We start from the raw sequence: 27,698 nt of genomic DNA, 5'->3' as shown, positions 1-27,698 counted from the left end.
AAAGATTACAATCTTGTATTCAGTTCTCTGGGCGACTTTCTGGCTTGAAACCAGACTCATCTGTGCTTCATATGCCCAACAGGCAATTTTGTACGAAATACACTATATGCATTGAGCAGATGATATTAATTCAGCCTCTCCCACCACTTTCTGTCACAACAACATCAGTGCTTTCAGCTAGTCTCCTTGTTTTTTTGTTCTTGGTATTTGTCATGCAGTTTCTATGTGCTCATCAAAGCCATAACTGATTCCTATTGAGTTTGATTTATATCCTGGTGTACAAAATGTGTACAAAACAGCTTTGTAATGCTCAGTCTTTGTACCCTTCCTGCACATTAATACTTGTGGTTAATGTTTTTTTAATATTTTGCCTTTGTATGCAATCTGCTTTTTCCCCACCATTAGTTTCATAATAGTTTTAACATTAGTTTATAAACATTTAAAGTAATTTACTTTCCCACTGGAAAGTAAATTATCCCAATATACCTTCATGATCTTCATGGTTATAACCAGTCATACTCAGAAGTGTGTATGCTAACTAAACATTACAAGAGACAAAACTGCACTAATGGGCCTACACAAGATTCTTAATTATGGGCCTTGAATTTGATTGGCTGCCTGGCGTTCTAAGCGTTCTGACCATGGTTCTGTCTTTTCACTGTGTGTGTTTGTATCACTCCGCTTTAGACCGTCTGTCAGTCTGGTCTGTTCATTATTAGTGGTGGGGATTTTCTGCAGGTTACATCGTTACACAAGTAGGTGATGTGGCGACAAGTGAATTTATGAGCGAGTCATTGAATCATACGCTTCGTTTTGAGTCATTTAGGAACGAAACGTCTCAAGCGAGTGTTGGTCGTTGTCGCAAAGGTCGATTCTGCATTGGCTTTATTTGGAACGTCGTTGGCTGAACAAAACAACAGGAAGATATCAATATTGTGTCTAAAATGTAAGTTTGTTTGTTGACATTTCCTATAAAAGTAACATCACACTCATTGGTCTGAATGTCAACACTCTGAATGGTGTTATATGGAGTGTGCACACAGAGACCGCTTATTCTACATCTGGGGTTTCTGTTGGGTGCTGTGAAACTTGTCCAGACCAGCCTCCTGACTGATGTGGAAAATTGAGCTCACTTTATCATTTACTGGCAGAACATTCACGACTCCATTAAAGGAGCATGTCAGAAGTTCATGTTCATCAGCTTCCAAGAAGATGAGAGAAGTGCATGGTTCAATCTAATGTTTCATGGAAGCTTTTTAGGGGAATTGCATGCCTAAAGTGAAGTGAAGGATATAGAATTCAACCTTCCCTTTATCCCTTTGTGTACAATGCACACACCTTAAAGGTGATGTGTGCAACCCCAGACAGGTGTTCAGTAGTTCTGCTAGGTGTTGGCTTCCATTACAATTGCCTGTTAAAAACCACAGAAGAAGCCCTTGTGTTATGGACACATAAAGAGTAGAGACGCCCTGCAATAAATCAACTCTGCTGCCGGGTCTCCCAAACTTTGCTTCAGGCTCCACTCTGCAGGTTTTACACTTTTTGAAGTTTGCTTGCTGTGCTGTTTTTTTTTTTTTACATCGTCAGCTTTGACTACAGTAGATTCATATCAGCTTGTTTTGATTATTTAAAACTAGGATAAAATATTTTAACTATTTTTGACTTCACAGTCAAATGAAGTGACTCAGTATTTTGGATTGGATACAGTTGAATACAACTTATTTGTCAGCATTTGTAGCATAATGTTGATCACCATAAAAAAGACTAATCTCTTCTTTAATGCAAAAAATTTGGTTATGGTGAGAAACTTACAATGAAAGTAAATTACCATTTTTTGGATCATTTACAAGCATGCTTACAATTTTATAAAAACACATTCATTCTTATATTAAAACCTGTTTTATCTCAATTTTAAAGCTGTTTAAATCATAATTTTTCACATTTGTTTTAGGGTTTTAAGGTTTACAGCTGTGCATTGAAGCCCGTTGATAAAATTGAAACTTTGCACAGAAAAGGTTAGAAAGTTATTTTCACTCAAATCGTATTTACACGAGAATATTGGCAAATTTTTTACAAATTACAAATCTTTTTTGTAATTAACAGCATTATATCACGAATATAATGGAATTTTCCTTTATTCTGACAAAAAACTTCTATTCCTCAGCAGTGGAGGAAGAAGTTGAGTTTGACAGCTTTCAGCGTCCTCTTCACTCAACACCCTGGAAAACTATGTACATAAATCTGCGACACCTTCACTGCAGATTGGCTTAGGAAGTCTTAAGATGGGATTGTACCTGTAAGGTCACTGGTTTACAATCTGCCCAGGTTGTGCCAGTCCCCCTGAGGCGATTGTTGTGGGTCATTTAGGAAGTATTGTGTAATAACGGCTGCTTCACATTTGGTCCTCACTGACAGTTAACGGTTTCAGAACTGGACTGGCTCCGTGACTCCGGATCTTCATCATAAATACAGACACTGCACTGGCAGCAATATAATATCTAAACTCCTGGAGATGATGCATTTATCTTCATCATTTCTCATATATGTGTGGAAGGATGAGCTGGATTTTGTTGGAGCTCCTAGTCTCTCCAGCATGCAAACTTTTGGCTCTGGGATTTCGATGTTGGGGATGTGCCGGGGAAGGAGGATGTATTAGCCTGTGCTTGGCAGAATATTAGGGAGACTAGGCTCTCTCCTGGGATACTGGATTTTGTGCTCAATCGGACAAAGGATAGAGGTTGAACAAGAGGACACGCAGCTGCAGCCCAGTCTCTGCATCATCTCATCTCAGTCTCTGAGTCCTCATGCTATTCATTAAAAAGCAGCAGGACTGATCTTAGAGTCTGAGCGCCGTTTACAGCTGCGCCTGCTCTTGAGCTGAAGTTTTGATACACAAGAGGATAACAGAAAGTCAGTGCAGGACATTTATTGCACGTCTTTGCATCATATAACTTTAACATTGCACAACAGAAACTGGATTTCTTATGTGTGGCCCATTTGTGCTGCTGTGAGTCTGCTGTTAATGACATATGGGGCGTTTAAAAATCCAACACCTCATGCACCACAGGGCCAGATTGCTGTTAAAACACTGAATCATGGGACTGTTTTCAGATCAAAGTTTCATACACCACAGCTGTAGAATCAAAATATATCGCTGTGAAGAATAAGTTTGAGAACAAACAGCCAGTTTCCATTATTTACTGAAAATCTTCCCATCTGTGAAGCTCTGAAGTGAAATATGACACGCAAGCATCAAGTTTGATGTCACAAAAGAACAAATAACATTTTTTTAATTTGCTTTTGTAATCTGACAGATGTGGTCTCTGCCATTATAAGAGCTTTTGCAAATTATCCTAGTGTTTCATTAAAAAACAACAACAACAGAAAACAGGTCAGACAGACATGAGGGTGAGTAAATAATGACTACATTTTCATGTGCAGATGATCTATAGCTATTTGAACCTAGAATGAACCCTAAACTTAAAAGAATAGTTCATTCAAAAATGAATCTCACATCAAATCCACAGAAATATTTGTTTAGAATTTTGACTGTTTTGGCTTGTAAACAGCTCTTGATCTGTGATTTGTCTCCTGATTCAGACTAAACAACATTTTCTTTGGAGAAAGCAATATTACTGATAGGGGACTCGTTTGAAGTTAAAAACGTCTTAATGATGGATTTTCACAGCTTTTCACTTCACGAGACATTAACTGATGGATTGGAGTCGTGTGGATTACTTGTGTATTATTATGTTGTTTTTATCAGCCGTTTGGGCTCTCATTCTGATGGCACCCATTCACTGCAGATGATCCATTGGTGAGCAAGTGATGCAATGCTAAAATCTATTCAGAATAAGAAACAAACTCATCTACATCTTGGATGACCTGATGGTGAGTACATTTTCAGCAAACATTCATTTTGGGGTGTACTATTCCTTTAAAATCTATTACAAGTGATACCTACTTTTATTCCACTCGAAGCACATTTTAGTCCACATGACAAAACATTTTTGCTGTGTAGAAAAGAGCTTACTCACTTCAGCTGTGAACTATGGCAAGGCCCTAGAGAGCTTTATTCCCATAGTCTCTGTATGCAAGTGTAACTGTCTTGTAACAGGCCCATTCTCTCTGTACTTTATGTACTGAATAGAGCACAGAGCTGGTGTCAAATGCGGATGCTCTGAGCAGATTAATGTGAGGATGGGATGTTGGTTTTGTTGCTGGTACAAACTCGCCGTCACAATCCATTCTTTTATAGCGCCGTCGCTCTGTTTTTATAAGCTTCTCTCAGATAGATTCCTGCTGTCATGGACAGGGATGATGTTTTCCCCTCATGTTTTCTTTGGCCAGACACTAAATGTTTGAGATCGTGCACGAATCTTCTGCTACACTGACATGCATTAACAGTGCTGTTGTGATGAGCCTGGTCTTGCTGGTGCTAATGCCCCAGAGGAGAGATGCTCGCTGTACAGCACTGGAATCCACATCAGACAGAAAGTAGTTGATAAAAAAAGGGCAGGGCTCTTTGAAATATATCGAAATACCAAAAGCGAGATTAGTAAAGCAGATTAAAACAAAATATGGAAGAGGCAGTGTATAATCTGAGAATATTATTTATGAGCTGTTTTTATTTTTTTTTATCACCAGTAGTGTGAGGTTGCTTTGACCCAGTCTTATGGCTGTTATTTATGAATAGATGCAGTAGAAAGGTTGTATGTTGATTTACAGCTCCGTCTCCATGCACCGTTATCCCAGCACTCTCCATACAGTCTGTTCTTCTTCAAGTAAAGGAGATAGACTCCAGTAATAAAAGCTGCCTGCCAAAACCTCAGTGAATTCCTGATGAAGGAAAGAATGCAGCAGGAAAAGAAGCCACATTTTCTTCCCTTCATCCGACTCACTGTTTTTTTTTCCTTTAAAAAAAAATGTAAAACTGTCCTATCCATTCTCCACAATTGTCTCTTTTTTTCCTGTTTCACAATTTTGGCAGGCATTGGTGTTCCAAATGCTTCAGGCTGGAAGAAAACATTGTAGCAGAACTGAATAGTTTTGCATCATTTTGAATGAAGCCTAATGAAACAAGTCTAACTAAATCGACTGAATGGATACTTTTTTTTTTTTTTACATTTCCATGTTTATGTATGTTATAAAAAAATAAGGATGGTGCTCTACAACACCTATTAGAGCTATAGGGAAAGTACAAGGGAAAGCACTTTTGTTTGTTTTCTTGTAAAGTGTCAAAGGGGAAATGTCTCATTACGCAGTATCAGAGACAAAACGCAGGCTGCAGTTTGTTTGGCTTGTGAAGTACGTCTGGTAATTAGTTTGAGCTGTGGTGAAGGAAAACTGCGGTCGTGCAGTGCAATGCACAGGGAGGCTCAAACGTGTCTCTGCGTTGGATTAGAAATCACATTTGAAACCTAGGAGATGAAAAGGTCTTTGTTCTGTTTGTTACTTTGTCGTCTTGCTTATGCATGAGTTTATGCGGTGTATATAGATATATACTCGTTCTGACAGCTTAGAAAGTAAATCTGTGGTTTATAAAGGAATATTTTCGAAAATTGAAATTGTGGCCACACACTCCGTTTTATATTTCAGGCAGGCCGTTATAATCATGAGCAGCGGTTTATATTGTAGTTTTCTTTTATGCATTAGGATGTGGCATTAGTCATTCTAGAACAATCCAGTTGCGGAGACAGATCCACATGAGTCTGCTGCCTCAAGAGGCCTTCAGCCTGCTCCTCCGGTCACTCCCAGTTGTCATGGTTGGTGTGTAAATTACTATTGTCATTCTTATCAAATCCCAGCACAACCCTCTTTGCTATTCAGCTGAGTTGAATAGCAAACTCTCTTTAAAGGGAAAGAGAATTCAGCATTTACTTAAAGGGATAGTTCACCCAAAAATGAAACGTTGGTCATTATTTGCAGACCTTCGAATTTATAACTAATCTAACTAATGAACTCATAAAAAATCATAAATTCTTCTAAGAGTTAAAAAGAAAAATGTAACAATTGCTTTTTAAAAGTTTATTATGTGGCAGAAACTATAGCTTCCATATGCTGTTTTAATGTGGAATAAAAAAAAAAAGTTTTAAAAAGTAATTCATGATAACCAACATGCCTAAATAAATAAATAGATTCACCAACTTGTGCTGTATGATTTCTGAAACCACATGATGTAAGGAAATTTTAATCATTTTTTCCTCATAATCTTAAAAAAAGTAAATAAAAAGAATTATAATAAATTAAAGTTCAGAACAACATGAGTAAATAATGACAAAATATTTATTTTTGGGTGAACATCAGTGATCCTGGCAGTCAGTGTTTGATAATCACCTGTGCTTACAGAGCAAATACACATGTGAGAGCCAAAGAAGCGGTGCTAAGCGGTTCACCGTGAGGTCCACCGTAAATATTTGGGATTGTTTATAGAGAGCCTCTGAGCTGATTTTTCTCTGTTTTTCAACTTGTGTTTTTTCTGCGGTCGTTTGTCTGTCATAACTGAACACAGGTTTAGACAGCTTGATTTCTGCTCTCTTCCCCCACATGGCCACAATAGCTCAGTGTTAAAGCAGTAAGGCCAACTGATTGCTTTTCGGTGTGTTATCAGTTCAAGGTATGTGGTCAGGAAAGCAGAAGACTCTGTATGTGAGAAGTTCACTAAAAACCTTTCATTTGGTTTAATATTTAACACATGAAGATGATATTTAATACAGGCATTTTATTCCACGTGGGAGTGTCATTTCATACATTTCTTTTAGTTCAGTTCTGTGCGACTGAATTATGTCTTCTTTAGATATTGCTCTGGGCATCTGAGTGAACTGAAACTGGCTTAGAGAACGACAGACTGAGATTCATTTATATTCTTTCTTTCTCTGTTTCCCTTTCTCCCATAATCCTCCCTCACTCTCCTTCTCATAGTCTGAACCATAAATGAACCCAAAGCTCTAAAGTGGAGGACTATTATCCAAAATATGTGCATTAATCTGCCATGATTACGGCAGAATTTTCTATTTGCTCAGCTGTTTGGGAAGCCCTTTCTCCAATCAGCTCACTGTGCTGATATAAAACCTTTCAGTGTTTCAGTGCAATATTTATGGCGTATATAAATGTTCTTGTTCGGAATGCCTTGAAAACAGCACGCAGTCGTGCAGGGCTGACGTGGAGCACTTTAAAGTGGCCATTACTATGGGAGTCCTTTCACGAGGTCAGGCGTCCAGATGAGTGTTGGAGTGTGTCTGTGGTAACATCTGCAAAGCAGTCACATCAGACTCTCTACAGCTGTCTCCGTCTGCCAGTCCTGACATTATGACTATTCACAGGCAGAAGACTGCTGGGAATCTCCAACATGACCAAATCAATTACTTAACTCCTCTCAGACGTAGATCAAGCTTAATGTTTAGCAGAAATCGCTTTTACCCATCTTCAATAATCATGTGTTTGTTTGTTTTCAGGTATGCTTGATAGTGGACAAAACAGTTGCCTAGTGTATATTTGGTAAGTTTGAATATACTTTACTGGAAATTACATTTGAGATGTTCAGTGGATGGACAGGTTGTCAGTGAATGAACATGAAAATCAGAAATGATCATTTACTTGTATATAATTTCAAACCATGCAAAAAAAGAGTGAAAGAAATGGCCAAAACAAGGAGACATTTTTCAAAGTATGCTTTGACTTGGAATATAATGTACAAGTCATCTGAACCACTTTTTAAATACTTTTAAAGGTGCTTTTTTTTAAATATCATTTTTCACTTTTATTTTTTATTTTGTGGAAAAGAGAAGATTGTACAGTCTGTGTAATATATTTCTTAATACAGGATGGAATGACACAGAGGAGATTAAATGATGACAAAATGTTCATTTTCGAGTGAACCATTGCTTTAAGTGGTGGGTGAAATGTGTTTTTTGTTCCACAGCTACTGTAATGGGAAAAAGAAACATTTATGTAAGATTGCAAGAAGTAAGACATTTCTGCTGCAGACAGCAGGTTGGTTCAGCAACATGTTTCTTATTCTTGGCTTCATATCTCACCATGAGAACAATCATTTTCCAGTATGGTAATAATGCCTTCATTTCCACCATGTGAGCACAGTGGATGTCACAGTGTTTCTCTTTCCGTGTTTTTGTTCCTAAATGGATAAATTAATCAAATCATGAAAAGTCATTCTCAGTTTTTAAACATTTAGTTAGGACTCTGGATCTCATCTTAGCACACGGCCTATAACAGTAACTATTAAATTACTTTTCTAATGACCAAAAATTAATTCCATCTTATCATTACAAAGTTGTTCAAGGATTAGGAAAAGTCCTTTATTAATAATGTTTTATTTCAGCAAAACAGAGCAACCCGGTGCTTGGAGCCAGTTACATGCTCCTTATAAATGTTTTTGCGATAAGAATATTTTGTTATGCATTCTTCGACTTGTTTTTGCAAATGATGTGTTTTTGTGTCGATTTTCCGCTCACTCCTCCAAGCTGCCAAGTTGGGAATGAGCTCATACTGTGGGGAAGTAGAGCTGCCTTTATACCCCTCTGGAGCTCCTGGGGAGAACAAGCCTGAGAGATGAGGAGGGGGAGGACAGAATGAGAGAGCGAGAGATAGAGTTTGTCAGAAGAGGTTAGAGGAGACGAAAGAAGAAGCTGTGTAGCACAGTAGTGGTCAGAGTCAAGGTGGACAGCTGTGTTGTGGGAGAGGAGAAGTCAGATTCATTGAAGGGGAACAGGGAACATTAAGACACAAAGGACAGTCGAGGACCTCGTTTGGTGTTTGACACATTGATGAGGTGCAATTAAAAAAGATGGATGATCAAAAAGACATGATGGAAGAGCAAAAAACAGGGTGTCCTTAAAAAGTCTTAAATTCAGTTCAGTTCATATCAATTTTAAGGCCATAAAAAGTTTTAAATGGTACAACAGTGTCTTAATTATGATTTCAAGAGGTGTTAAATTTGGGGACTGAAAGACAAGAATTGCGATATAGCGTAACAAAGGCTATGATTTCGTTGAATATATACGAGCACTGCATGTTTCAAAGTCAGGTGTTGTGCTGCTTTGTGTACAGCCGTTTCTGAGGAAGCCGCTATATTTCTGCAGTTCCGAAAGTGAATGAATTTGCATTTTCAATAACCCCTTCTGCTGTTTTTGTTCAGACCAATGCAAATTTTGAGTCTCATGCAGCAAACACACAGTTGTAAATGTGAACTGGTGGATCAACAAGAAGCTAATACAAGCATTTAAAAATAAATCTAAACAATTAAGACACTAAGATATGTTTATATTAAATCCACCTTATTATTCCGTAAGAGTGGGTGCTATATTAAATCCACTTCCAGTCATTTTTAGCTGTACAAAAGGCTTTTTTTGCAGCTTGATTTTGCAAACTTGTGTCTTGCCATATTATTTTAATGTATTATCTTAATTATGAACAGACTAGTGCAAACAGTTTTACCGTTTACTGCTTTTTGTTATTCTTCTCGTTATTTCCCAACAGCAGCTAATGACCTGGAAGTCTTGCACATTCACAGAAAACGGCTTACTTTTGTGTTCGAAAAATAGGGTGGATATATTATTATATTATTACATTATTATAATAATTGATAAATTTGACATCTCTTTTCTTAAAAATTATTTAAAGTCTGAAATGTGAAGTTTTATCAAACAAACAATATTATGGTTTAATAGGCCTGTGTTACCATTGACATTGCCCTACATTGTTTGTGCAGGTCTTAAAAAGTCTTAAATTTGTTTTTAAAAATCCTGCAAATACCCTAAAAAAAAGGTATATTGTTTAGGTTCATAGGTCTGATCTCATATGGTTAATGGAGGCGCTGCATTTCTATATCCATAACTGCTTAAGTGAAATTCTTAGTCCTACTGTAAAAAAATTATTAAGTTGTAAGTAAAGATGATCAGAGTACTCATCTACAGAGTTCTTGTTTAGTTCAGTGTTACATGCCATTTCTTTGTAATTATTAGTGAAATTTACTATCAGTTTCTAAGCTAACACCAAACATTTTTAGTGTATATTTTTAGAATTTTTGCCATTTTGTAATCATATATGTAGTTTTATTATCTCGTTGTAAGTGAGAAACTTTCTTGCATGTTTGTAAAAAATATTTAAATTTTTTTTAAATTAATTTTTCTTGTTGAAGAAATAGTCCATGCACACATTATGTGTCATTTTTCCCCATATTGGAGTCTGATTGGCAGTATGCTGTGAAAGCAAGTCAAGTACAATGACTATTGTTATGAAAAGCTTTTTCCGCTGTTGTGAGTCCAAATCACTGGGTCGAACCAAAAGTCAATTAATGGATTAAAGAGAACAGAGGGAGTCTCTGATCTTGTTAACAATACTTATTTGCTTGGATGGCTACTGTACACTGAGCCTCAGTTTAATGGGAATTAAGGGTTAGGAGAAAATGGGACTTCTGTACTACACCCTATAAAAGATTGGAAGCTGTGCACTAAACCACACCTATGTATGTAACTAAACCACACCTATGTATGTAAGACATCATACATACATTCACAGTGCATTTAATAGAGTGCCACCGAATAGGTCTGGCTCTTTATTCCTTCGCAGAGAAGAAAGCATGGCCCCTCAAAAAGGACTGTTATTGAATACTCTTCAAGCTATTGTGGCTTCTCAGCTTACAGTTCAAGACAAAAAGTCTGCTATCGGTTGTCCCCCATACACATTATCTGTGAATCACTTATAATTGAGATGGGAATCATAAAGAACTGAATGATTCTGGTTCCAACTGTGATGACTTAACAGTTCTGTGTTTTTTTTTCAGCAGTAAATTTCAGGAAAATAAAAGAACAAAAATAGGTGGTATATTAATTCCTTTATTTTTGTCTTTATCTTTCAATATACATTGGTATATTAACAGTGTGTCAATAAATACACTAATTGGGGCTCATTGGCCATAAATCATGCATCATTTCTTGGTTCATGGAGTTAGACATTATTGTTCAAATTGAGAATCTACTCCAATTGATTGATAGATGAGTGTTTGTGATTCACCAAAAAGTGTCTTTTGCTCGGAAATCAGACAGTGTTTTATTGACTAAAATAAGCAGCTCATAAAAGTTTTTCTAAATTCCCTGAAATCCCTGTATGTTTTGGCTAAAAATGATCATCATTAGCTCAGAAATCAGCTTCAGAGGTGCGAGATATATCGTAATTGTTGCTGTGTGATTTGACATTATCGAGTATATCGCAAAAACCAAACAAAAACACACCCAGAGAGTGTAACCTAACTTGATGCAGGTTAGACTGCACAAGCACGTTTAGAGTTCACGCTTTCACTGCGTGGTTTAGTCTATTAAAATACATTACAATTACCCCAAAATTCAAGATAAGGGGGCAAAAATTACCCCATACAACTTTCATGTTTTTCATATTCATATCAACTGATATAATTAATATCATATGAAGAGTGATGTTTTTTTTCCAAATATCAGCATGATTGCAAATGTGATATTGATTTGATGAACTGTTCAATAAACAAGAAGTTAATATTATGTGACTTATATTTTAGACACAAGTTCCTAATTTGCCGCCGCCACCTACTAAAGTATATTTTCCTTTTTTCCCCCCAAATCATTTCAAATATCAGCATTCAATGGTTTTTTAAATCATCAAAACATTATTGTAACTGCAGGTTAAATGCATTCATGTCCTGCATTAAAGAGTCTGTGTAAATGCATCTAAATACCACTTCAGATACAGATTCTGTGCCACCTCTGCATTGCAGACTTAACTGGCCCTGTGTCAGACTTCACTTGTCCTATTGTGCATTTCACGCTGAGTAGTAAAACAGGAGACACTTTTAGACTATTTTGATGCAGTCTTGATCTGCTGGAAATGAACTGTCACGCAAATCATTCAGTTACTGTATTATTATAATATAACTGGTTCTTGGTTCCCAAACCTACTTAATATATATGTGTTGTTTTTAGTCCGCTTCACTTTAATTTCTACTTGGTGACTTGAGCATTTTAACAGAAATTTTAAGGTATGTCAGACTCAGTCCACAACGGCACTAACTCAGAAATGCCACAATATCCTGCTTTAAGATATGCTTTGGTGGCTTTGAACTGAAGCATTATATCATAACAGCTGTATACAGTGGGGGAAAAAAATATTTGATCGCCTGCTGATTTTGTGCATTTGCCCACTAACAAAGAAATGATCAGTGTATCATTTTAATGGTAGGTTTATTTGAACAGTGAGAGACACAATAACAACAAAAAATTAAGAAAAACACATTTCAAAAAAGTTATAAATTGATTTGCATTTTAATGTCAAAGAAGTATTTGATCCCCTATCAATCAGCAAGATTTCTGGCTCCCAGGTGTCTTTTATACAGGTAAGGAGCTGAGATTAGGAGCACACTCTTAAAGGGAGTGTATAAACTGTATAAAAGACATCTGTCCACAGAAGCAATCAATCAATCAGATTCCAAACTCTCCACCATGGCCAAGACCAAAGAGCTGTCCAAGGATGTCAGGGACAAGATTGTAGGCTGGAATGGGCTACAAGACCATCGCCAAGCAGCTTTGTGAGAAGGAGACAACAGTTGGTGCGATTATTCGCAAATGGAAGATACACAAAATAACTGTCAATCTCCCTCGGACTGGGGCTCCATGCAAGATCTCACCTCGTGGAGTTTCAGTGATCATGAGAACGGTGAGGAATCAGCCCAGAACTACACGGGAGGATCTTGTCAATGATCTCAAGGCAGCTGGGACCATAGTCACCAAGAAAACTATTGGTAACACACTACGCCGTGAAGGACTGAAATCCTGCAGCACCCGCAAGGTCCCCCTGCTCAAGAAACCACATGTACAGCCCATCTGAAGTTTGCCAATGATTCAGAGGAGAACTGGGTGAAAGTGTTGTGGTCTGATGAGACCAAAATCCAGCTCTTTGGCATCAACTCAACTCGCCGTGTTTAGAGGAGGAGGAATGCTGCCTATGACCCCAAGAACACCATCCCCACGTCAAACATGGAGGTAGAAACATTATGCTTTGGGGGTGTTTTTCTGCTAAGGGGAGAGGACAACTGCACCGGATCAAAGCGACGATGGACGGGGCCATGTACCGTCAGGGCCAGGACATTGAAGCCAGCCAGGGCATTGAAAATGGGTCATGAATGGTTATTCCAGCATGACAATGACCCAAAACACACGGCCAAGGCAACAAAGGAGTGGCTCAAGAAGAAGCACATTAAGGTCCTGGAGTGGCCTAGTCAGTCTCCAGACCTTAATCCCATAGAAAATCTGTGGAGGGAGCTGAAGGTTCGAGTTGCCAAACGTCAGCCTCGAAACCTTAATGACTTGGAGAGGATCTGCAAAGAAAAGTGGGACAAAATCCTCCTGAGATGTGTGCAAACCTGGCGGCCAACTACAAGAAACATCTGACCTCTGTGATTGCCAACAAGGGTTTTGCCACCAAGTACTAAGTCATGTTTTGCGAAGATGTCAAATACTTATTTGATTCATTAAAATGCAAATCAATTTATAACTTTTTTGAAATGCATTTTTTTATTATTCTGTCTCTCACTGTTCAAATAAACCTACCATTAAAATTATAAACTGATCATTTCTTTGTCAAAGGGAAAACATACAATATGAGCAGGGGATTAAATAATTTTTTCCCCCACTGTATGTCTGTAAAGGAAACCCAATGTCCTCTTTGTTGACTTGTTTTGCATCCTTCAGTGGAAGAAATTCCCTTTTCCATTAACATGGAGCATCAAAGTTTCTCCTACTGCAAATTATCCAGTGCTGCTGTTGAAAAGGCTTTTCTGTTTGTCTAAAAAAAACTCTAAAGAAGAGAAGACAAGAATCAGTTGTTCTGAAAATAGACGGCCTGCTGAATAGAGAAAAGGACACAGCAGCACAGGACTTGAGCTGGAGCTGGAGGTGATAAAAGATCAGCTTTGGAGGAATGGACACACTTTCAAAGGCCCCTCCTCACGGCCCCACCTCCCTCCACGAGGCATGAAGCCAGGACAGGTCAAGAACAAGAGTCCCACTGTAAAGAGATCTGGGGATTGTCCAAGGTAGCAGATTCCTGTCGAGTGAATGAGCTTTAGGCTGCATTTCCAATGTCCTAACCCCTTATCGCTAACCGTGAAAGAGCATAGCAAATATCAGTGGCTTGTCAGCTAGAATGATATCCACTTCAGTCTCTGGTGGCTTGTGATGTTAAATAAGATATATGTCTGGAAGTGTCTGAAAGAAAACCTGGAGAAAGGGGGCAGGAAACAGACAATGTGAACCGCGTGTCGGTGCCAGCACACGTCAACAGAATCTCGCTCACCCACTGTGACACTCAATGTAGTACATGATACCATCAACGAACAGTGTTTTGCTACGGTATTAGACATTTACAGATTTCCAGAACCCCTACAAGACTTCAAACATTCCTTATCCTGGTGCAAAACCGCAGGTTGAGTGAACAGCCCCGGGGTATTGTGGAAAAATTCTCTTGTATTGTAAATGAAGCAGATATAGTAATACACTAATATGAACTGAAAGCCTCAAAATAAAAAATCTCCCAATTGTGCCTTTATTTCTTGAAATTTGACTTTGAATCTCATCATTTTGACTGTATATCTCACATTGTAACTTTTTCTTTTTTCAAATTTTATCTCACAATTATCTTTTTTACTCTGAGGCTGAAAGCTAGCATACTTTGGCACATGATTGTATGGCTTGTTTAGTTGAGCAAAAGTGATATGATTTGATACGCTTTTTGTTATGCAATTGAGCAACAAAGGCAATTGAAACTTTTTTTTCCCCTTTTGCCTAAACACACACACACATTGTTGGAGACTGTCTAAAGCTGTGTATTTTAGGCATTAAGGCTCCTTGTTTTGTGCAATGCATGTTAGAAATGGCAGTCTTTTGACCGAGAGCTTTCCAGAGTGTTTTGTGCAGGTTAGGGCTTGTGGTGCGAGTGCTTGAGGAAGATCAAGGTCAGAAGGTTATATTCAAGCTTGCACTATATGGCTCAAGATGCCATCACGACTGCAACACACCCAAGTATTTCTGGAATGTGTCCTGCTATAAGACCAACCCTGTAACAATCAGTCATTTTAACCCCTTTAACCCATAACAGGTAAGATTAGTTACACCTATAGGTAGCTTTAAGGAGTCACAATAAGCAATACATGATAAGAGTTACCTAAAACACACTTTGAGTGGCGTAGTACATGTAGTGTAATTTAACTGAAGCGAGAAGGAATGTGTATCCTCAAGACATGCTTGCCATGACTCTGGCCTACGTTTGATAGACAGCTTAATAACACCTGAAAGAATATTTTAATGTGTGCCAAGGCATGCCCAGAATAGCGTCTTTTAGCAGACATGCTTGTCATCACATTTAAAGAATTACGACTGAGAGCAGAAGGAAGTGCAGTACTGACGAAGTATCTGTTCACACATAGATGTTGCTTTTGGACGCACCATCTTTGCCTTTATCCCTGCGGCGGCGGCGGCGGCACTAGGACCACGCGGGGAGGCGCAGCATTATGCCTTGGTTATTGGGCTTGCACGACCTCAGTTTTGCACTACACCATTCAAGGAGGGCAAATGTGCTGTCTGATGTGATGAAATAAGGGCCGTTGAAAAGAATCAGTATTTGAAAAAAGACTAGGCGTTAAAAGGATTGTGTATGTTTTTGGCGGACCTGTCGCGCACTCCAGCACAAGTGGAGATGGGAGTAAACTTGGAGACTGGGATACCCGGTGAACTTCAAGGAGAAGAGTCTGTGATTTGGATTTAAACTCGCCTTGGTCATTATTAACACAGCTTGAAGTTAAGTATGTATTAACTGTATTATTTCTTTGTCACAGAGAGTGTGCGTAAAGCTGTGGCGCACGGGTCAAACACTGCTGCTCTTGTTGGCTGTACGTATTATTAAACTCTCGTTTTAATTGCAATGCCTCCAAATATTATAAGTTATAAAAACTACAATTCATTTAAAGCAGTTTTCCCATTATAAAATGCTCATTTTGTGTCGATTTGGAATACCTAGCTGTCTTTTGCGCAAGTGTATTGCAGTTGTTGGTTTGTACAGGCGCAATGGGAAAGTGAGGTAGGTAAACAGAGTTTGTTTTCCTTGAGTTTAACAACAGCGCAAGGCGTGGGTAGGGTTGGTTGGACATTCATTCATGATGTGAAAGACAACAAAAAAGACTAGATTGGGGGTTTCAGCACAAAGGGATGTTGTGGGAAACAGGTTGTGTCCAGGGAATTCCCCAGGTGTCACACATGGGTGTCCATGATGAATGGAGCAGATGATAATGTCCCTTTATATTAGCACTACTCAAGTAATTTGTATTATGTCTATGTCTATAGACTATTATGTGCGTCGTGCATTGATACTTTTTTCCCAGACTGTAACTTAAATTTGGCAATCATAAAATGAATAATGGTTATAATATAGGACAGAAGTTGGTAAACAAACTTTTTTTACAGACCAATGCACAGTGTGTAAGTGTGATGTCCAAAACCACTGGTATTATTAAACAGATTCTTTCATTTTCATTTTCTTTAATTGTTTGTCTTTTTTTTGAGCATATTGACCAAAATGCACTGCACTTCTCTATAGATGGCTAATCATGTCATTAAAACTCTTAAAAAATGAATGTTCCAAAAGTAAGTTTTCGCAGCGATGCCATAGAAGAACCATTTTGGGTTCCTGAAAGAATCCTTCAGTATGTTCTTTCCAAAGTATTCTATACAATTTTTGCCCACATTTTTACCCCAATGTACTTTCGATGCTAGTTATCGAAAGTCAAAACCAGCCTGCAAACTTGTTGACAGATTTCACTTTGAATTTTAGCTTCAGAATCCATCCATTTGGAGGATCTCTGAAACATGTTTGAAGTTTCGAGTAAATTTTAGAACAATGCTTTCATCCAAAATCACAAGCTGTAAAGTAGGTACTACATTTAGTTAACTTACTTCAGAATCATTGAAAAGTATATTCTATGTGGTATGAATATATATAGCATGAATGAAATTGGGACATACTACATCTGTCATGTTGTGACTGTCACGTAACCTACTAGCTTTAGTTGCGTTGCTTCACAACTCCTCTCTTGTGGCTTCAAGTGTTCGCTGAATTCATACTCCAGAGACTCTGTAGAAGTACTGTTTTTCTAATACTACTCTTAGCAAACTGTTTGTCACATACAATGTAGTATGGAAGTATTGGGACGCAGTGAATGATTTGTCATGTAATCATGTTTCTAGAAAAAAGGCACATGCTTCTGTGTAAATTTGTTGTGTTCAGAAAAACTTGAAGCGTGTTTTTCTCCGTAACCATTTGCAAAGACAAAAATGTATTATGCCTAGTGTTTGAAAATTGTGTCATGAAGTGTATTCCAGCCTTTAGTGTGAAAAATGTTAATAATCTGAAAAAGTACCTTTTGTTAAAGGTTCTGCATGGAACCATAAAAGCCAATAAAGAACCTCATTTTAGGAGTGAAAGCTCAGCATTAAATTTCTTTAGCCTTATATCTGCAAAATGGAGGATCTTGAGTTTTATTTCATGCTTGCATATATTTTTATATTTGCATTTAGGTTGCATAAGCCATGGTGCCTAACCGGAGATTGGGTCTGGCCCATCCTTGCTGTATTGGCCTGCTGTTCCTACTTCTCCTGCCCAGCTCGGTTTCAGTGAGAGAACCTCACCATCAGTCCCATGCCCACCTGCCCTCGCTGATACCTCACGCCACCCTGCCGCTGTCCCGCTCCCGCTTCAGCGCCAAAGCTCAGCTGGACCTCACTACCCACTGCAACCAGAGCTGCTTCCACAAAGGAGAAGACACCGATAAGGAGCACCTAGCCTTTGAAACTCTTTATGCAGATGGCTCGCGAACTTTAACCACTGTTGACCTGGAAGAAAACGACACTGAACTTCCCGTCAGACGACCCAAAGTAACCACTCCCAGGCATAAGCGGCTAAAGCGCCAGATCTACGGTTCAGACGGACGCTTTAACATCCGCGGTGACCACTTCCTTCTGGACTACCCGTTCTCCACCGCCGTCCGCATCTCCACCGGCTGCACTGGAGTTCTGGTGTCACAGCAGCATGTCCTGACCGCGGCCCACTGCGTGCATGATGGGAAGGATTACGTCAAGGGAGCGAGGAAACTCAGGGTGGGCTTTCTAATCCCTCCGTCTGTTAACGGTACAAAGCCGGGTCAGGCTCCCGTGAAGAAACCCTTGGTGCGCTGGGTGAGAGTTAAACGCACACGGGTTCCTAAAGGCTGGATTCAAGGCCCTCAAGACGTCAGCATGGATTTTGACTATGCACTTCTAGAGTTGCGTTGGCCTCACCGGCGTCCCTTCATGCGGCTGGCTGTGGCACCCTCCTCAGACAGTTTGGCTGGTAAACGCATCCACTTCTCTGGATTTGACAGCGACCGGCCTGGGGAGCTGGTGTACCGCTTTTGTCCTGTGGAGGACGAGTCCAACGATTTGATCTACCAGCACTGTGACGCCCGCCCTGGAGCGAGCGGCTCTGGTGTTTACGGACGTGTGTGGGACGAAACATTAGAGCGTTGGGAGCGCAAGGTCATTGGGATCTTCTCGGGCCACCAGTGGCTGGAAATCAATGGTGAGAATCGCGACTACAACGTGGCTGTTCGATTCACTCCGCTGAAGTTCGCTCAGATTTGTTACTGGGTTCATGGAAATAAGGTGGACTGCAGTCAGGACTGAAAATATGACGTAGAGGAATGGGACAATATCAAATCAGAGGACAAAATATGACGTGCCTGATGTTGAAAACTGCACTTTACAGTCCTTTTACGGGTGTGGCTACTGACGAAAGGAGGTCCATGGCTAGTAGATCGATACCCACAGACTTTGATCACTCATATGGGCTGAGCTGGAACTTTGTTTAACCACTATCTTTAGCTTTTGCTCACTATACTGACAATGTTACGCATAGATTTAGACTTAGACGGAGTCCTGCAACACAGTAGATTTATCTCGTCAAGTCTTTGCCAATGTTAAGTAGACATCTGATCTCAGTTATATGATTCTTTCTACAGCCTTGCTTTGTTCAGATTACACATTGTAGATGCTTCAGTCTGTTCTTTGCACTTTTAGAAAGTAGATTTGGGATGGAGACAGGTTTTCTTCTCATCTCATCACTTGGGGTTTGGTTAACGCTAGATTAACATACACAGTTTATTTGGTGACTAAAAGTAGACGCAAAAGGGCTTATGCTTTGTCGCCTATTCATCCCTGCACATCTGTTTGGTCTGCTAAGCTTACGGTTTCTATGTTTTCTGATTTATGATTACCACAATAACATAAAAATCAATGACTGTGAGATGTAGTATGGGTGTTAAATTGAGACAGTTTGTAAAACAGAGTTTTAAAGTATATATATTTCCCAGGTGAAAAACAAGTACACTTCCATAATGTACTTAAAGTGCTCTATTTTCGCGCACTAATTTTGTACTTAATATACTAAAAATGATTCTTAAGTACTTCTTAAGATAAACTTAAGAGCATCTAAGTGTACTCTACTCAACTGTGCTATTTTGAGACACCATGAATATAAAATGCACTTTTAACATACTATCTCTGCATTTAAAAAATGTAGTTACCACTTGTAGTACACTTGAACCCATCTTTCATACACTAGTATACTCAAGTGTACAATAGAGCACTTTAAGTACATTATGGAAGTGCACTTGTTTTTCACCTGGGTTAAAGCATGGATTCAAAATCTTCAGTTTGTTTGTTAATGTAATACATCTGGCACTATGTTCTGCAGTTATACACTCATTTCCAAGACAGATGAAGACCTCATATTGATAACATTACATGTTGAGATATAATTTTCCCTATAGTTATATGTTGGATTAATATAAAAACTGGACAAAAACTAAGAGAAAGGTTGTGGGGTAAATGTTGATTATAATTCTATTTTTTAAAAGCTTTTATTTTAATAAACCTAAATATGTCTGTTGTTTTTGCTGTCTTTTTCATTACAATGTTAGATCATGTAGGCTCTTAATGAGGACTTTTGTATTTTCTAAAGAAGTTAGTGGTAACATTAGATATGATTCTGGAAACATGCAACAGCATGTTTCCAGTATTATTCTTTTTTTTTTTTTTTTTTAAAGAAAGGAAAAAATGATAGAAAGAAAAGGGTAAATACAATTTTGGTGTCTGTACGTAAAATGCAACACTGGTACCCTCTGCTGGTAAATGCATATATAAAAAAAAGGTTTTCTTCACGGTACAGTTAACGCTTTGGGCTCGTGTTATTTGTAGTTTATTTATAATATGCTGATTCAGTGTTGCAGTAGCTACTGATAGCTTATGGTTTAATTCATAATCTCAAAAATACTGAAATACGCTGTGAAGAGTTCGGCACAGGAAGGTGGAAGCTTCTCTTTTCCAGCGGGGTCTTGAAATGAATCTCTACTGCCCTCCTGTGGTTGACATCTTCATAGAGTTTTTCACAACATGGCTGAGCAGCAGCAGTCCTTAGGTTCAGTCAGTAGCGATTATGCTGACGTTATTCAGTAGTATTGCAGTAGCTCAGTGCTTTAATATTTGACAAATTGTCCAGTAACTATTTTTTAAAAGAACAAATCGTCTAGCGTAACACACTTCATTTATTCATTGGTCAATCAAGCCGGTTCACAGTATTCCCATTTACTGAAATAAACGTTAATGTATATCATTTCTTGGTTGAATACTACTTCATTAACTCTCTACGTACTTCCATGAAGTGAATACTGGTACAGGGGTACGTTATTAATCGTGCATCAGTGTATAGACCTTACATGCATCTGCCCATTTAAGTTTTATCTATATGGCATTGAATTTACTCGAACAGTTTGTTTTAATGGAACTGCATTTTTATTTACTGCTTATAATGTAGTTGACATTCAACTGTTTTGATGCCATTACCTTTAAATCATAATTATATTTGTATCAAATGTAGTTTAATATATAAACAGCTTTTATTATTATTAGCTTGTAGTCTACTGAACTAATTTATCACAGGGCAGTGACAATATTATATTTACAGTTGTGTCCTAACACAGCCACCCATCAAATCCATAGGGAGGATGAGAAAGCAATCAGAGTCTTTGTTTGGATCCATTTGAAACTTTATGAATTTTGCAAACGATCACATTATTTCAGTGCATAAATCATGCTGAACACTGATAAAACAGCAACAAATGCAGAATATCCACACACAAATGTAAGCAAATATCTTTAGACCAATATAAAAGACTGATGTGTATTCTAAGAGCAAAATTAGGTTCACCTTGGGGCAAAGCAAAATATATCAGCCCTCGCACAGAGGACCTGCCAAACATGAAGAAACAAACCAGTTGTAACACAGCAGAGTTGTTTAGTGCTTTTTTTATTAGAGATAAGGAGACGATACAAAACATCCACCGACCAATATCCTTCAAAGCTCTGTACACAGGCTGCCCAAATATATCGCTCCATCTAAACTTAATACGTGTCCATCAATCCACTCAATCCAATTCATCAACAGACCGCTCATCCACTAGGTCCCAGATTTTACAGGTAGAAGGAATGTGTACAATTTCTTGACACCAGTGCCATAGTTTTGAATTACATTTGGAAATGTTTAAATCAGATGGAATCAATAAAACTATTTGTGAGCTCAAAATAAAAAAAAAAATAGGGAAAGGGAGAGTAAATTGTGTTCCCAGAATGGTCCGACAATGTCATGTGATTTTGGAGTAAATTTTGTACTACACCTAGTCTTCAACAACACATGCATACTTAGAAAAAATTAACTAGACGTTTGGCGCAAAAAAAAAAAAAAAAAAAAAAAAAAATTAAATCTTAAGAACAAACAGTATGTTGTATAGCTGAATTTTAACGACTGCTGTCTCACTCTTTCCTTTCAACAATCTAATGGAACCCAGAAAGAACGAAAACCTGCCAGTACACATTTACAGTTATATTACTTTGTTTTTATTATCATCATCCTTGGTTTTGTCTTTTAAAGATCTTTTTTTTTCTCTTATGTTTTTGATCATTGTATGTGTGAACTGGAATGACAGCCTACATCTTTCGTCATGTGTGGAGTTTGAAAACTGTCACTTTCGCCCAACCCTCCCCACCCGCATTAACCCACCCCGTGGCCCACAAACAGTCGTGCTGGCCCATCTGCCCCACCCACGTCGGAATGAACAGCTAACCCCTGAAATGTGTCAGCCTCAATCGCACAGAGGCTTGCCCTCCAGAGACACAACTGATGCTCCCCCGAGCTTCTCAGCAAGGGTCTTTCGGTCCTTGATATCTTCTAAACCGTTCACTTGCCACTCGTGCTTGATGCCTGTGAAACAAGAGAGAACAAAAGGTTACTCACAGATTTCACAATTACATAATTTATTATACACTTAAAATATTGCACGTGTAACCAGTTCACATTTCTAAACTTATTGTAGTATTATTCAGCTACTATTATAGTTAATTTAAATTTATTTTCCATTATAAACTGTTGTGCATTTGTTGTTTTGGTAACACTTTTTTAGGGTCTCTTAACTAGTTGCTTATTAGCATGCATATTACTAGAAAATTAGCCATTTATTGGTACTAATTAAGCACATATTAATGCCTTATTCTACATGACATTTTTACCCAATACCTAAACTTAACTACTATACTAACTATTAATAATCAGCAAATTAGGAATTTATTGAGGGAACAGTCTAAGTTAACAGCGAATAAGTGTTCCCTATTCTAAAGCGTTACCGTTGTTTTTTCTATAGATTTTGTTAAAGGAGTCTTTTTCAGTTGTAGATATTTTAGCATATCGAGCATAACCAAACGAAAGTTTGAAATGAAAATACATTTTATGGTTTTAGATTTATTAACCATAATTCATCATTTATATACAAGTAGAGAGTTGAGTGAGTTGTTTTTATAAAATTTAAATTATACGTGCAATTTATTATGTTTACATTTTTTAGCATTACCTGTGAACTTCTTCTTGATTGCGTCCTTGGAGCTGGCGTAGATCATCTTGCTTTTGAGTGGGGCACTTTCTGGGGCCCTGTGCAACAACAACAGGAGATCAGATCATCTGTTTATATCAGTGGCACCCGATACTGTTCCTGGAGATGTACCTTCCAGCAAAGCTCAGCTCTAAACCTGATCAAACAGCTGATGAAGACCTTCAGGAAGGTAGATCACCAAGAACAGCAACTAAAGGAACGCTCTTAAGACTTACCAGAAAATGAAGACCAGGTCCTCTTTCTTGGTCTCTTTAGTCTCATACGTGGCATCGTAGAGAGCGTAGCGACAGTCATTAGGAGGAAGCATCTTGACAAACTTAAGGTAGGGATCTCCTTCATCTCCCTGCAGGATCTCACTGCCCTCCTCCATGATGATATGCTTCTTGTCCTCACTCAGGCAGAAGAGAACGGCCTTCTTCCTCTTGCTCCTCTCTTCCTCGTTGGCATGAGCCTTGCGCACCTTCATGTCATTGAAGATCGTCAACACATTCTCATCCACTGTAACTCCGGAGGCCTGCGATAAACAAACACACACACACAGGATAAGGTCGCATGGAGGGCCCGATTGAATGGAGGGAAGTGAGTGAGCTGATGAGCAAGGATGCGTGAATGTGTGGGTGCAAAGTCAGAACGAACTGGATTTTTAAAACAAACGCCTTTGTCTGGTCTAGTTAAACTGGCTGCCCTCTAGACAAAACTGGACCTCGTTCGGCTGAATCCAAACTACTAGGCCGGCAGGTTTTTGCCACGTAAGATGGCAGTAAGTGTCTAAAAAAAACAAAACAAAAAAAACCCTGACATAGGAGAAGCAGGACCGCACACTTCGAGGGAAGTGGAATGAGACTCAAGACAAAAGAACTTAAATATCAATCTGGGTGAAAAAACAAAAAACATTGCAGGGATTTGGTTTTTATTCCCAGAAAAAGACCCTAAATAGTAGGTTTAAGGAAAGGAAAAAAAAAAAAAGGCGGATTTGAACAAGGCACTATTCTTACCCAGTCACATGACAGCTCAGATATACTCGAACATATCTGAACTAAGGGAAGGCTGGCCACTTCCTCATAAGAGCTGATGAGATTTGCACTGATAGTCTGATTTAAAACAGGAGCATCAAATACGTCTAAAATTACTCAATAGATGTAAATGCTATAAGTCACGTCATACAAAGCTGGTACACAGCTTCAGATCACGAAACAATGATTCTTCTGTGAAAAATCAAAATGGCCTCAGTCATACCATTCCCATAAACCTACTCAGGTCCTCTGATTTCCATTAGAAACATGGATCAGTGACTCACGCTGCAATGCCATAACCAGACATTCAACATTTCAGTTCTTAAGATTATACTGTGAGCAATGAGGAACGCCTTTAAAAAGGCTAGAAACCTGAACCTTGAGTTCTCTAGCACCGATCCAGCTTCTGAATAGCATATGAGCACATGTGGAAAAAAAAGGTGGACACAAGGAGCCTTGCGGGAAAGATGCTTAAATGGCCCACTTATAGGAAACGCACGTATAATGGGTGTAACCAGGTTTGCTTAAGGTGTGAATGAAAGGAAAGTGTTAAGATGCCTCATTACGTAACACGCTCACAAATAATGGAAAAAAAAAAATAGGGCACTGAAGGCCCAAAGGAGAATTAGGATTCCCACACCTTTTGACCAATGAACTACCACAACTTTTCCAGTCTTTATAATCATAGGATCTGTGTTTTGGCTAAAAAAAAACAAAAAAAAGTGTTAGGCAATACATAACCGTTTCTTTATAATGCAGTTTTTTTTTTTAAATTAAATATTTCAGCCATTTGTTTTAAAAGAGTAAATGCAAATTCTAGATCTTCTGCAAGAAAACAAGGCATTCACACCCTCATCTAGTGCCATAAAATATTAAAGTGCAAAATAAAGTCCAAAGTTTAAGTACAAGGACACTAATGCTGCTGGTAAATCATCCACCTTCACTGAGAAGTGAAACCACAGAGTGAGAAACGAGCAAGCGTTTGTGATACAGGAAATGTGTCGTCGTAGGTCCTCAAATGAAGAGCTTATACGTTAAAGAAAAAAAAAGAAACTCTTGTATAAGGCTTTGGTCACATGACTCTCACAAAAAGAGACTTTTGACGTCGCTTGTGGCCTATGACGTCGCATATTGTCCTCGCGACCGAGACTGGTTGCACCGGAACCGGCATTTCCTTCAGCCTCCACGCGGCATGAACACCATTTCCCCTCAATTTCACAAGTATTTTTTTTTTATGTCTACATACACAAGTCGACAAGAGCAGCAGCGACGGCTGAAACACTAAATAGGGAGCAAAGCACCTTCTTTCAAACACCCATAAATACTGCACGTCACGTGCAAGAGAAGCGTCATGCGCTTATTACAAAAGACAAAAATGCAAACAGCAATTACGAAGATAAACTCGTCGAGCGATGATTAAACGTCAGTTACGCGACGGTTCATCAAAGTTGCTTCCAACCAGGAAGAGTGTAGTCGTGCACACGCTGCTTGATGATACGCAAATGCACAAGTAACGGATTTTAAACTCGGTTTCCTTCCGCTCAGCTCAAGTATTTTTGTATTTGTTTCGCTTGAAAGCCAATTGCAATCGACCAAATACACGTTCCCAGTCGAGCTTTCTTTTTTTGGTCAAAGAAATAAACCAACACCATCTGTGCATCAAGAATTAGGGTGGGGCCACGATTGCAGTGTTCGTGCATGCGTTCCAAATATCCGCAAAATTACCGCGTTCTAAAGACGAAAAGCGCACTACATGCACGCGAGGATTCGGTCTTGAAAGGGAATAATCTACGTTTTTACACACGTCCGCAGCCCCGCCGGTGCGGCAAATGCGAGCGATGGTGTTTTTTGACGGATGGCCGTGCTCAGACAAAGGACAGAGTCGTGAAAGCGCTTCATCTGGCCGGCGAAAAACGCAGTTAAACACACACGCGGCTAACGGTTTATTCACAGCCTTTCCTAATTTTCCCGTGCGATGTGATCGTATGTGCAGCGATGGGGCCTGTAGGTAGTGTGTGATGAAAGGCAGCGAGGCCTTTCCTGGGCCTGGACTCACGGAAATAAAGGAGGCTGAGCGGGGAAATGGCGCCAGTTGTTTTTGGGTCTCGTTTTTGCCAATCTCATCACATCCGAGCAGCGGAAGGCCTCGCACCGTCAAACCATCGAGAACCGCGAGAATAATCGTGTTTGTTAATAAATATGGTTAAACAACGTTGCCAAGAGAACCAAGGAAAACCGGTTTGCGGTTTCTTAACATTCACGGCACTTATCATAGCCTGCAGCTATTAGTCGGCATAACGTTAGGGGTTAACTGACAGATTTGATTCACAGGTTATTTATTCACATTAAAATCTAACAAAGCACACAACCTAGCCAGTAAACTCTTCAAACACGCTGAAACTAGCTGTAAATTGTAATAGTATTGTTTAAATGTAGACGTACCATGGTTGTGTATCTTTACTAGTCGGCGTCTGGATGGGAATTGAATGAGCTGTGATGCAGTCCTTCGCTCTCGCGCACTTGATACAAGACTCGGGCGCGCCCTTTTGCGCGTGGACGTGCAGCGACGGGAACGCGCGTACATGTCACGCGCTTGTTGGGGTGTTATGGGAACTGGAGTTCTGGGCTCTATACAAACGCACTTGGGCATATTAAATGTGACCGTAAGTCGTTTGGGTCAAAATGATAAATTTTTCTTTTATGCCAATATCATTAGGATATTAAGTAAAGATCATGTTCCATGAAGATATTTCATACCGTAAATATATCAAAACTTAATTTATGCATTGCTAAGGACTTCATTTGAACAGCTTTGAAGGTGATTTTCTCAATATTTTAATTTTTTTTGCATCCTCAGATTCCAGATTTTCAAATAGTTGTATGTCGGCCAAATGGAAAGCTTATTTATTCAGCTTATTTTAGAAAAATTGACCCTTATGTCTGGTTTTGTGGTCCTGGGTCACAAATATATTCACTGTTGTTAGTAGTACACTGGCACAAACTTATGGTCGTTGAAAAGCATTTATATAAGGTTATGTGTATTTAAATAATTTATTTAAAAACAATTATTAAGAATTTATTTAAAAATATATAACTAGGAAATAACTATATATATATATATATATATATATATATATATATATATATATATAATTATATTAATTAAATTATTATATATAATTGACTATAAACACTTGACATTTTTAATGTACTCTTAAAATAATTATATATTTATATATTATATATATTATTCATTAAATGTCCTTTATAATATATAAATATATTATTATAGTCGAAATTTTAATTAAATATTTAAATACTACAACCAATATTTTACATACTGAACATTTAGACCTTTAGAGTCTTCTGCCCCATACATGGTAAAGTGACATGAAAGGTGTTATACTACTAAATTCTGCACCGAAACACGCACCACACTGATTGCAATATTCGTTAGCGGCTCGCAGGGCACGCTGCGGTCTGAGCCTAACCCTTTGTGTTTGTCTCTGCCCCTTTTTAAGGTTCGCTTAACTCGCTTCCAAATAAGGAAGCAAATGGTGACAGTCGTGAGCGCGCTTCAGCCGAAGCCGCGCACATCGGGCGGCTCGCGACTCCGATCG

At 38.7% G+C, this 27,698-nt stretch overlaps 2 protein-coding genes and 1 long non-coding RNA gene across 5 annotated transcripts; 2 read left to right on the top strand and 1 right to left on the bottom strand.

Annotated features, from left to right (window-relative positions):
- Window positions 1-822: 822 nt before the first annotated feature.
- Window positions 823-3,178, top strand: LOC131553078 (uncharacterized). The gene is made up of 3 exons (XR_009274115.1): window positions 823-946; window positions 1,952-2,015; window positions 2,168-3,178. It is a non-coding gene; the product is annotated as an uncharacterized LOC131553078 (long non-coding RNA).
- Window positions 3,179-7,454: 4,276 nt separating this feature from the next.
- Window positions 7,455-21,885, top strand: prss23 (serine protease 23). 3 transcript variants are annotated; one of them, XM_058797442.1, is made up of 3 exons: window positions 15,565-15,785; window positions 15,875-15,928; window positions 17,610-21,885. In XM_058797442.1, exon 3 carries the CDS (start codon window positions 17,622-17,624, stop codon window positions 18,750-18,752), a length of 1,131 nt encoding a protein of 376 aa, XP_058653425.1. In that variant the 5' UTR covers window positions 15,565-15,785; window positions 15,875-15,928; window positions 17,610-17,621; the 3' UTR covers window positions 18,753-21,885. The 3 variants fall into 3 exon arrangements, with proteins under 3 accessions (XP_058653426.1, XP_058653425.1, XP_058653424.1); XM_058797443.1 differs by lacking the exons at window positions 15,565-15,785; window positions 15,875-15,928 and adding an exon at window positions 7,455-7,497; XM_058797441.1 differs by lacking the exon at window positions 15,875-15,928 and having other exon boundaries at window positions 15,565-15,841.
- Window positions 21,416-26,679, bottom strand: cfl1 (cofilin 1). The gene is made up of 4 exons (XM_058797444.1): window positions 26,521-26,679; window positions 23,281-23,579; window positions 23,027-23,103; window positions 21,416-22,383 (listed from the first exon to the last, which is right to left on the bottom strand). Exons 1-4 carry the CDS (start codon window positions 26,521-26,523, stop codon window positions 22,265-22,267), a joined length of 498 nt encoding a protein of 165 aa, XP_058653427.1. The 5' UTR covers window positions 26,524-26,679; the 3' UTR covers window positions 21,416-22,264.
- Window positions 26,680-27,698: the final 1,019 nt, after the last annotated feature.

The sequence above is a fragment of the Onychostoma macrolepis genome, chromosome 14 (genome assembly GCF_012432095.1).
Source record: "Onychostoma macrolepis isolate SWU-2019 chromosome 14, ASM1243209v1, whole genome shotgun sequence".
NCBI classification, from domain to species: Eukaryota; Metazoa; Chordata; class Actinopteri; order Cypriniformes; family Cyprinidae; genus Onychostoma; species Onychostoma macrolepis.
The sequence above is the reverse complement of the archived record's forward strand: the minus strand, read 5'-3'. Positions and strand labels throughout refer to the sequence as shown.

Excerpts from the sequence above, each read along its gene's own strand:
- prss23 (XM_058797443.1), top strand. The coding sequence starts at position 17,622 with ATGGTGCCTAACCGGAGATTGGGTCTGGCCCATCCTTGCTGTATTGGC.
- cfl1 (XM_058797444.1), bottom strand. Across the intron at positions 23,104-23,280 it reads GACCTGGTCTTCATTTTCTG|GGCCCCAGAAAGTGCCCCAC; the intron begins GTAAGTCTTAAG and ends GTTGTTGCACAG. Across the intron at positions 22,384-23,026 it reads AATCAAGAAGAAGTTCACAG|GCATCAAGCACGAGTGGCAA; the intron begins GTAATGCTAAAA and ends CTTGTTTCACAG.